Source organism: Lonchura striata, chromosome 11 (assembly GCF_050655825.1).
Source record: "Lonchura striata isolate lonStrDom1 chromosome 11, ASM5065582v1, whole genome shotgun sequence".
Classification (NCBI taxonomy): Eukaryota; Metazoa; Chordata; class Aves; order Passeriformes; family Estrildidae; genus Lonchura; species Lonchura striata.
This window is the reverse complement of record NC_140713.1, coordinates 17,188,072-17,199,350: the sequence shown is the minus strand read 5'-3', so window position 1 is coordinate 17,199,350 and position 11,279 is coordinate 17,188,072. Positions and strand designations below refer to the sequence as shown.

General features: G+C 42.5%; 1 protein-coding gene across 3 annotated transcripts in view; it reads left to right on the top strand.

The window, feature by feature from the left end:
• The first annotated feature begins 130 nt into the window (after positions 1–130).
• AMFR (autocrine motility factor receptor) overlaps positions 131–11,279 on the top strand; it is a 28,250-nt gene continuing 17,101 nt past the window's right edge. The window contains exons 1-7 of one of the 3 annotated variants that reach the window (XM_085589680.1): positions 131–221; positions 291–542; positions 1,950–2,042; positions 3,711–3,875; positions 5,621–5,773; positions 9,032–9,072; positions 10,778–10,910. In XM_085589680.1, the coding sequence (XP_085445806.1) occupies positions 321–542; positions 1,950–2,042; positions 3,711–3,875; positions 5,621–5,773; positions 9,032–9,072; positions 10,778–10,910 (807 nt within the window). In that variant the 5' untranslated portion in view covers positions 131–221; positions 291–320. Of the gene's footprint in view, positions 222–257; positions 624–1,949; positions 2,043–3,710; positions 3,876–5,620; positions 5,774–9,031; positions 9,073–10,777; positions 10,911–11,279 lie in introns of those variants that run through there. The other 2 variants (XM_021535220.4, XM_085589679.1) reach the window with 2 other exon arrangements.

The following is an 11,279-nucleotide window of genomic DNA, read 5'->3' as shown; positions in this document are numbered from 1 at the left end:
CTGCCACCCTGCCTGTAGGTTTGGGGGCTCCCGAAGGCCCCTCTGCTTCCCCCCGGCGCGGCTCCGGCGGTGCGGCCGCTGTCCCGGGCGCGGGCGGCGCGGGGCAGGGCCGGGCCGGTGGAAGCGCCGCCCCGGCCGTGACTCAGCGCGCGGGGTGACGGGCGGACGCGGCGCCCGGAGCCGGGGCGGAGGGCTCGGGCCCGGTCTGTTTCCTTTATCCAGTGGGGGCGTCTCGCCCGGCCCCGGGGAGGGGCGGCGGGGCGGGCGTTAAGCCGGGGGAGCGCGCCGAGCCGGGGCCGGGCGTTCGCGAGGGCTCCGCGATGCCGCTGCTGTTCCTGGAGCGCTTCCCCTGGCCCAGCCTCCGCACCTACACGGCGCTCAGCGCCCTGGCGCTGCTGGCCGCCGGCCTCAGCGCCTACCGCGCCCTCAGCCAGGCGCCCGGCGGGGCGGCGGGCACCGAGCTGGCCGAGCCGCAGCGCTGCGCCGGGCCGCGGGCCCTGGACGTCGCCTACTACCTGCTCTCCGACAGCCTCTGCGTCTGGGTGAGCCCGGGGCGGCGGCGGGGCCTGCGGGCCTGCGGGGCTGGCGGCGGCCTCTGGGCACCTCCCCGCGGCCGGGGGCAGGTGGGCGGGCCCGGGGGGAGTTTCGTTATTGTTGTTTGAAAACTGCTCGCGGAATAGAGAAGGGGGCTCGGCTGGGTTTCCCCGGGCCGCCTCCGCAGCCGCTTCCCTTCCTGCCTGGCTGCGGTGGGCAGCGTTAGAGCCGAGTTCAGCCCGCGGCTTGTGCTGCTCTCCCCGGGCGCCTCCGCTCGTCCTGCCCGGGGGGCTGGGAGAAGCTGTCGGGAGCGTTTGCCGCGGTCCCAAGCGCTCAGCTTCGCCAAGCGCTGCCCGACCTGCTCTGCCAGAAATCAGAGTAAGGGGCTGTCAGGTACTCGAACCTTGCTGCCTTTGTTTATTTCCTTTTAAATAGCACTGAACGTTTTGTAGGTAAGAGGAAACATTCTCACCGTTTAAGGAAAAAAAAAAAGAGAAAATAATTTTCTGTACTTTTTAAAACCCAGACCTCATAATGGCTCATGAATTTTGGCTCACTGATTTGCAGTTGAAATAAAGGCTCAACAAGGCGATATTGGATACCTTGCTGAGTTGTTGCTGTTGAACTTTTCATCTGTCTGTCACTCAAAGGTGGCAGTAGTTGGACATCCGCTTCACAGCATACTTACTTGACCGAGGTGCTGGTTTTTAATATGCCATATATATTCATCCTGTTGAAAGCTCGTCTTGCAGCCTTAAGAATCCTGGACAAGTGATGTCCTTTGGAAATGACAGGGTGAAGCTTCTTCATCATCTACCTTCTAGCCTTTTTAGTGTCCTGCTTAGGTCAAAAGTTAATTACAAATCCTTTTGTCAAATATGAGATAGCAGTTTTCCCAGGCCCATGTGCTCTGCTTCTTGCTACTTTGCTGTAAAGAAGTTTCCTAAGAAAGCCTCAAGCCGTGTTATTACGGAAGGGATATGTGCTATTCAGCATGTTTTGAGGCAACCTCTGAATCCTCTTACTGTAACAACAGATTCAAACTGGATTTTTCTCATCTGCCTTATGTTAAACAAAAGGAGCATCTTGGTGATCTCTAAGTTTTGTCCCCATGTTCTTTTATGAAATTTTCTAATCTGTATGAAATAATTTGTTGTGAAGTGGTAGAGCAGTTTGTTGGCTTTACTGCTGTATCAAACTGAATGTGTTAGTATTTCTAGAAAAAAAAAAGCTAAGACTTACCAGCTACTTCATGTGTCTTGGAAGAGGCCAGGCTTAAATTTCATCAAAAGAAAAGGCAACTAATACTGTTCTGTGAACAATGACAGGTTTTGTTAGACTTGTTCATTCCCCTTCTCTCACTTCTTCTAAATAGGGCAAAAGTATTTGTCACTGACTGCTTTATTTCTTTCCAGGTATTAGTGAACACTGCCTGCTGTTTTCTGATGCTGGTTGCTAAGCTAATCCAGTATATAGTGTTTGGTCCTCTTCGTGTCAGTGAGAGGCAGGTGAGACAGCAAACAAGGAAACTGTGAAACATGACAAAGTCACATGGTGTGATTTTCTATATGGAATTGCTGAAACTGCACAAGAAAAATAAATTTTACAATGGATGTCTTACCATTTGGTTAGCTAGTATATCCACAGCCACATGCTTCCGGTTTATTTTGAAGGGAATTTTTCCTGTTGTATTTTATAAGCCCCCAGTCAGCTTGAAAAACCCTGTGTCTTTAATGAGCTCTGTTAGATTTCTTACAAGCACACCTCACTTCAAAACACTTGTAATGTGTTCTTCTCTATTCTGCCTGTACCTGGCAGCACTTCTCCATTGCATTTTGTAGCTGTCAGCACTGGCAGTTTTGAGTTCCCTCTTTTGTACCATAACTGCTGGAGAAGTGCTTTCCAGCCTCATACACTGAGTAGATGGTTTATCAGCCTGCATGTTTAAGAGGCAGTAGGCAAGAAAATCCCCAGAGAAAGGAGGTGAGCAGGACAGAAAACAGAGGATGTTCAGTCCTGCTCTTGTCTATGTGAGAATGTTTGTAAAAATTCAGCAAAGGAACTGTGAAAGCAGAGTTTTTAAAAACAGGATCCTGCAGAAGATGAAAGCAGCAGCAAGACCTTGAATAGTATCTCTATATATATATTTTTAAAGCAAGGCAAATGCATAAGTTGCTCATGTAAATGCAGGAGCAGTGGTTTGGAATGTGTTCACATATTAAAAAAAAAGTCTGTAAAAAGAGTTCCATAGGAGGAATCAGTCCATGATGATTTTTGGCATGCAGAACTGAGGCACACAAAGCCTCATTAATAACTGTGAATCCCTCAAAGCCTATTGCATTTGTAATTCATACCTTGTAGAGGCTCTGAGTGGTGTATTAAAACCAAGACACTATCAAACTGCAATGGGCCCGACTTTTTCTGCAGTCCATGTTGACTGTAAGGATGTGGAATTTTAACTGGTGATGGTTTCCAGGATGTTCTTTACCCTCTTAAAAACTGAAGTGAGAAGCAGTAGCAGTGTGGGTCCATTTGTGTTTAGACAGTGGGAGTTTGCCTCAGTTGTCATGTAAAGGAAAGCTGCTTATTAATACTGGCGAGCCCAAAACAGCAGCATCTTTAAGGAACTCGGGGCCTGTTTTAACTAAACTCCTGGTGATTTCATCATATACTTTAACAAAACATTTTGTTTCATAAATTTCTTAATCCCTTTCAAGCTGGCTTGCTGTCTGCTGCTTGAGAACATCATATTATATCTTTCATACTTTTTGTGTGTGGGAATGGTTTTATTTTCATTGCTCATCCATCTCATTCTCCACTGTAGGCATTGTGATTCTTAAGAACAGACTTCATAATCTTTTCTTAATCATCTGTACTTTTTGGCAGGTTTTTGGAAGCAAGGTGTTAGGCAGTTTGGGCATTTTGAATAACTAACTGTGACAGCTATTCCAGCAGAGAGGACTGTGTATTTGCAGCCTGGTAGCTGAGTTGCTTGGGCATGAGGAATCAATCTGAGATCAGACTTGCTTTGTGCTGAGCACTGGTTCAGGAATATCGCAGGAAACTGCACTGTGTGCTGTGTAGCAGTTATGCTGCCATGGTACAAGAAACTAGATAGGCAGTAAGGCCTGCTGGTATTTTTAATACGTTTCTTACTTGAATCTCTTCCATTACAGCATCTCAAAGATAAATTCTGGAATTTCATTTTCTACAAGTTTATCTTCATTTTTGGTGTGCTGAATGTTCAGACAGTAGAAGAAGTAGTGATGTGGTGCCTCTGGTTCTCTGGACTTGTGTTTCTCCATCTGATGGTTCAGCTCTGCAAGGATCGCTTTGAATATGTAAGTTTTGATTAAGGGCTGTCTTTTGGGGCATGCAAATTGTGTTTCTGGCCCAGGCACTGGCTCAGATAAGGTACAAACAGATCCTTTAGACCTTTTCCACACCCTGTGGTACTGAACATGTGCACTTCCCATTTGCTTCAAATACTTGCTTTAAAGTACAATGTCAATCTTACTCCTTCAGTTTTCCCATGAGACAAATGGAGCTGAAGATACTTATTTTCTGTAATAAATGGCTCCTTATATGTCCCCTGTAATTACTATTACATAACTGGATGAGATGGCTTCATAGCTCTCCTTAGTAAAGACATCTTAACAACAGAGCATCCCTTAGATTGGTGCCCTTTAGGACTGGCCTATGGAGCCTGTTTCTGCAGATTCTGTACTCAGGTTTCACACTCACTTAGATATACTGAGTTTTGACTGCCAGTGTCTTTACAATATACTGTGCAATTTTCTCTCTAAGCTACATTCAACTTTGTGCTAATACCAGGAATAAATTAGGTAGAGATGCAAAAAATTGAAGGCTAGACAAGGAAGAAGAAACTGTAATTTGAACAGTAAATCTTGGCCTTTAAACTATAACAGGCCTACATTTTCCTAGGCTCCTCTCCTCTGGCATTGAAGTTTGACCTGAATTGAATCCATGGATCTGTTTTTGGTAGATCTGAGCTTTGCAGGTATTTTTTGTATAGTAATGTTCCAGTAAGGCCTGTTAATTCACAGGTAGCTAAGCACTTAAATTTGAAACTGAATTGGCTAGGATTAAGAAAATTAAGACAGCACTGAACAAGTCAGTCATCTGGTATTTTTAGTCTTTTTAAAGCTTGGAAAGAATACGAGTCACGTGGGAAGAAATCCTTATTATATTCTTTTTTGCATTCAAAGCATGCATAGTCAATTTTTGCTTGGACAAATGATACTTGTATGATTTGCCTTGTGAAGATGGGGCATGTGGAGCTGAACCAGATACAAAGAATTAAGAAAAAGCCCATTTAAAAAAAAACCATGGGAATCAACTTTGTAAATCAGATTAAAGTGAAGCTTTGGGCAACTCCTTTCCTTGTCCTGTTCTTTCTCATCCTGCCCTGCAAAAAAGAGGATGGACCAACATCTTGGGTTGCTTTTGGTTTAGACAGACCAGGTGTAGCCCTCTGTTAAGGTAGTTTAGAGATCCAATACACTTTGCATGCTATTGAATAAGACAACTGTTTTTGAGCAGAGTCTGTTCAGTAGTCCCTAGCTGCAGCTTAAATGATTTTTTGGGTAGATATCTCTTTCTTCTATAAGAAAATGACAATGGAAGAACTAAAAGATGGAAGACCAAGCTGGACAAATTCAGATCAGCTGTTTGGTGAAAAACTGGCAAAATGTTGTTTGAAGACTGTGTGTTAGTAAAATGCATATTAATCCTAAGGAGATGCTGTGGATTTGGTGTCTCTGGTTTTCTTGTACAGGTGATTTAAACAGCTCAAATACTCATAGTAATTGTAAATAAAAAAATTGTAACTGTTAAACTGTGACTGTAAATTATAGTAACATGAATGGGGCTTTGGGATAGTGTGTGGGTTTAGCTTTATTCTTCATAATTTATTACTACATAATTTCACCATTGTGAAATTTGTTTTATTCTAGAAAGCAAAAGATTTTCCTGAGTGAGGTCTTGTTTGGTGAGATGACAATGGAAGGCAGGGTGGATGAAGTACTCATTTAAACTGTCATGTGTTTTTGTATTTGTGTTGCAGCTTTCCTTTTCTCCTACCACACCTATGAGCAGCCATGTCAGAGTGCTGGCCCTGCTCATAGCCATGCTCCTGTCCTGCTGTGGATTAGCAGTTGTCTGTGGAGTTGTTGGCTACACCCATGGCATGCACACATTGGCTTTCATGGCAGCAGAGGTGAGACTTTCTTCATATGTGTTGTGGTTTCTACTTTGCCTTTGACCCCTCACTTTGTGGTATCCTGGTACACAATGGATTTGCTTTTAATTCCCATAAGAAAGAAACTTTGAAGACACAGACAAATGCTCCACTGTTTTCCAGAAGTTGCCAGATTAGCATGCTTTCTCCCTTTAGCCTTTAACCCTGAAAACAATCTTAGTCTGAAGAAGAGAATGAGAGGGTAGACCTGTAAAATGATGCTGAAATCAAATGACAGCTTATGAAAAAATGTAATGGTTGTGCTTCATGAGCATTGCAAGAACGGTTGGTGAAACAGCACTTGAGAGATGGATAGAGTGTGTATGAAAGTGTAATTTGCACTTCAGCCTCTTTCTTTGAGGTTGTATTTTCTATTTCATTTCTCCCCAAAAGGAGTGAGACATCCTTTCCTTAAGGCATTCTCATGGCTTTTGCTTATGTTTGTGTAACAATTTGTGTCCCAGCTGAGATAAGCAAGGCATATTTTTGCACTCCTGAACACTTTGCACTGCGGACTAAACATCAGTATGTTTGTGGCGTGAACATGTTTTTGATGTTGTGGTGGGTTGTTGCACTCTGCCTGAGGAAGTGATAATCTTTAACAAAAGGGAAGAACCTAATCTAAGTATGTTGTGTTAGCACATCATTAGTTCAGACAACAAATAATACATACAATTTATTTTTCTTCTCCTATCTTGAGTTCATACTTGGACTTAGGGAGTAGGAAGGAAAACAACTGATAGTAGGAGAATATGATACTTGTCATACTACAGTTCAGTTATCAATATGTCACTTTTTTTTTCCATAAATATGAGAATGTGCAAGACCAGATTTGTAATAAAACAGTGGAAAGGTTTTGGAAGATTTAAGTGTCTCTGAAAGGTGGGGTCTCTTTGGTGTCATGTCTCTTATCTTGGCTTGGCAGGAGGATTATCAGCGTTACACCAGTTTGCGGTGGGTTAATCAGGGAGTGTTTGGTGCCTGTGTTGCCTCCTCAGTGCTGTGCTGTGTGGTAGTGTGAGTGTTTAGGGTTGCAGGCTGGGGCCCAGTTATTCATTTCAGTGGAGCTGTTCTGTGTGCTGACTAAAGGAGTGGCTCAGTCAGTGGAAGTGTGGGGTATCCATCCAAGCCCTGGATCCCCTGCTGTGCTGCTGGTAGGCAGTGAGGAACTTTGTGGGGAATGCAGAAGTAAGGGTCTCCTAGCTTTGCTTGCAGCCACTGGTGTTTGAGAACATTCCTGAGCTGAGGGCTGTACAAACCCATTGGGTTTGATATTCCCAGATGTACACTGGAAAGTTGTCTGATCATTCATTGAGCTTGTTTGTATTAATATCCAAGGGCAACAAATTCAACGTTTACTTGGCTTTATGTACATGAAAGATGTCCTGTTTGAGTTGTTCTGAACCTTGTGTTTGATAATCACAGGTGTTGGAAGGGATCTTAAAAATAATCTAGTTCCAACTCCCCTGCCATGGGCAGGGAATAATGTCCTTAGCTATCATCCAATACATTTATGGTGAAAATAAGCTAAGAATCATTCCCTGTTTAATCTTTTTCATAGAATTTGTGATTTAATCATCCTTTTGCCTGTTCCTTTACTGCCTTTCTTTCTAAGCAAAAGAATTCTAGTATTTTTAATTTTTTCTCATAGGAGATTGCCATTTTTGAACACTTTAAATATTCCCTGTATGGATTGGGCAACCATGAGTAATTTCCTTGATTTTACTACCCAGCACATATCTGAGTGGAATAAAATATTTATGTTTCTTTCTGTATGGGTACTGGCAATGACACCTCATAGCAGACTTCAAGCTCTTAGTAAAAAACAATAAATCTTTGAGACTGAAATGTTTTTCTGGTGATGGCTTCTGTGATGCTCCTTGAGAGGGACCTTGCCAAGTGTATTCCATTAGTGTGAATGAATTACATTAAGTTACATTAAGCTATTAATCTCTCTTCTGCAAACATTGATTTAGCTCAGGGTTTTCAGTAAAGCAATATAGATGTTTTTCTTGTGTTTTAGGTAACTTCCTCTTGTTCTCTGATGCTTGCAGCATTTTTTTTTTTTTTTTTTTGCTGCAGAGGGTGGATGTGAAATATGCAAATGCCCAGAGAAAGCTGAGGAGTGACTTGTCTGTATTTTTGAGCAAACTTTAATATTTTTTGCCTTAATATATGGTGTTCAAGAACTATAGTATAGCAAGCAGTGTCCAGTCTATACATCTTTGCATATTTTTTTTTAAGCCAGCTAGTAAACAGTTGGCAGATATGTTGGGTGTTGCAAAGGTTTAAATATGCATAGAAGCACTTTAAGAATGCTTTTTACAAATGGAAAAAAAGATTCAAACGAACTGGCTTATTGCTACTTTGGGAAGCTAGTGGTTTTGGTAGTTCTTCTGTCCTGCTCATAGTGTTTATGCTGAAGGCATGCCATCAGACCAGTTTCACAGAAGTGGTTTCAATTGCTCATTGTAAATCCCCTGCATCTCAGTGTCACTTGGCCCCTGCTAACTATAGGGTGGTGTGGGCAGTCTCTGGGGGAAGCATGTCTGGTGTTTTTCACTGTGAGGATAGAATGAAGAGATAGAGTGCTGTGGGCTTGATGGATTACAGAGAGGTGATGGGGCCATCATCTCTTAGATGATAAGAGCCTGTGGAAATATAGTTAACCTTTTTGGTGACTTGTCTTTACACTTCTGATCTTACACTTTCTGATATATTCAGGTTTTTTTCTCTGTACTTAGCCTAGAAACATAAGTATGATTAAAGAGAGAAGTAATTTTAGCAGCAGTTACATCTCAGCAAAGGGGGGAATTATTTGAAATTATCATTCTCAAATTTCTGTTATTATTCAGTTCTTCCAGTTGTTTTTTTTTCAGAAGTGGGATGAGGAGAGGTAGTTGGTGGGATTGTGGTCTCAACACTTGCTGAGTGATAATTATTGAAAAAGGCAATACATCATGTGTAATTGGGAAAAAATGACACTTAACAGCAACACTAGTGCCTGCTTTAAAAGCATCATGTCTTTGGGAGCAGTTTCTTCCATATTTATTTATAAGCTTCATGGTTGTCTCAGGTATATTGTGCACACAGTCATCCATAGTGACCATTGGCTCACAGGACTGGTTAAGCTGCAATAAATGAATTTTGCGTTTCAGTCCTTGAGCTCCTGCACCTGAATCACTGTCCCTGCCAGAATGTTGTTAATATCTATGGCTTTTTCTTCCTCTTTTGCAGTCTCTGCTGGTGACAGTCAGAACTGCTCATGTGATTTTACGGTAAGTTTTGTAAGTTATGTTTTACAGGATGTGTGTTCAGGATGGTAGTGTATATAGCATGTTTATACAAGAGGTGTATGTAATTACCCCATTGAATTGCAAGTGCATGTTTGGAGATTGAGAGCAGCCCTGAGGAGAGGCTTGGGGGTGTTGGTAGATGAGAAGCTTGACATAGTGCAGTAATGTGTGCTTGCAGTCCAGAAAGCTCAACCACATCCTGGTCTGCATCCCCACAGTGTGAGCAGCAGATCCAGGGAGGGGATTCTGCCCCTCTGCTCTGTTCTGTTGAGACTCCATCTGGAGTGCTGCATCCAGCTCTGGGGCTCCCAACATGACAAGGATGTGGACCTGCTGGAGTGAGTCTAGAAGAGGCCTTAGAGATTTTCAGAGGAGTGGAGCAGCTTCTGTGGAGACAGGCTGAGAGAGCTGGGGTTGTTCAGCCTGAAGAGGAGAAGGCTCTGGTGAAACATTAGAGCCCCATCCTGTACCTAAAGGGGCACCAAGAGAGGTGGGGAGGGACTTTGGACAAGGCCATGGCGTGAGGGAATGACTTCAAACTGACAGAAGACAGGGTAAGATTAGATACTAGGAAAAAAATTCTTCCCTGTGAGATGAGTGAGTCACTGGCACAGTGAGTGGTTGCCCAGAGAAGTGGATGCCCCATCCTGGAAGCGGTCACGGCCTGATTGCATGAGGCAGCCAAAGGGATTGCAGAGATGATCTTCAAGATCCCTTTAAACCCAAACCATTGCAGGATTCTGTGAGATGAGCAAAGGTGGTTAGCTTTAGCATGTGTTGTTTTTAAGCACAAATTTTGCAATTGATTTTTTTTTTTTTGTTTTATCTGAGTGATGTATGTGTCTTACCCTGAAGCCTTTATTTGAGTGAAACATTATACTGGTGTTTAAGTAATTACAGGAAACACTTGTTTTAAAGCCAGATAGTAAACAGTTGGCAGATATGTTGGATAGTACAAAGGATTAAACACGTGTAGACACATTTTAAGAATGATTTTTGCAGATGGAAATGCATTTTAGGAGTGCTTTTTCCAGATTTGGGTTGAAATGCATGGGTAGCTTTAGTGGGTGGTGATAGCTTGAGGCATGGATTAAAGTGGATGGTGCTGCTGGATGAGGGTTAATAGATGCTTAATGTCATTCTACAAGGTTTGTTTTAAGATCCTGGTCTCTCAGAGGTTTGCTTTGAAAAATGTCATATGCATGTGTACCTGTAACACACCTGTGTGTGCATATGTAGGACATGGTGTGTAATGCAGGAGCCTCTTTGTGCAGGTCACTGTCAGCATTTCAGGTCTGACACTGAGCTGTAGTGACTCACCTAAGAAACACCTCACATGCTGAAAAATGTGCTTCTGTGGTTGCTATAATCCTAAGAATGACTTTCAGTACCTGAAGTAGTTTTTCAAAAACGCTGCATCTTTTCTGTCAGCTGGCAGTGTCTGTAGTGCCAGTGTGGGCCAAGCATTGACTGCTTTTTGTTTTTTTAAAATGTTGCTGTTTGAAACCAGTAACATTAAAAGAAGTCCTCCTTGAGTGAGCATAGAGACTGTGGGCACAGAGCCTCAGAAAGGCAAAGAATCCATATCCAGAAGTTTTTTGAAAAATGGACCAAATAGTTTGAATTTTAGAGATGCTATTTTACAACAACAAAAAGTAGAATAATGTTAATTTCCTTCCTCTTGCAGATACGTAGTTCATCTCTGGGATCTCAACCATGAAGGAACATGGGAGGGCAAAGGCACTTATGTCTACTACACAGATTTTGTCATGGAGCTAACCCTGCTTTCCCTGGACTTGATGCATCATATTCATATGCTGGTATGAAATACTGGACATAATGCTGAACAAATAGACCGTCCTTAAAATAAAGGGTATTGGGTATACATATTTTACATTTTTAAAAAATTTGCTTATTTTAGAAACCAGATATTACAGAGAAGTTAGTTCCTCCTGTGTAGTTGAAGTCATCACAAATAACTTTGTTAAGGAGTATTAACTACTGTGTGTAATTATCTGTTTAGTAGGTGTTTAATTAGCTTATTTTATTGAGTAATACCAGACTGAATTATTTTCATTGGCAGCAGGGGATGCTAAGTTGGACAGGACTAAATTCAGTTTATTTACTTTATAAATGCTGTGCTGCCAAAGTTGTATGTGAAGAGATAATGAGTGGTACCTTTGAACATG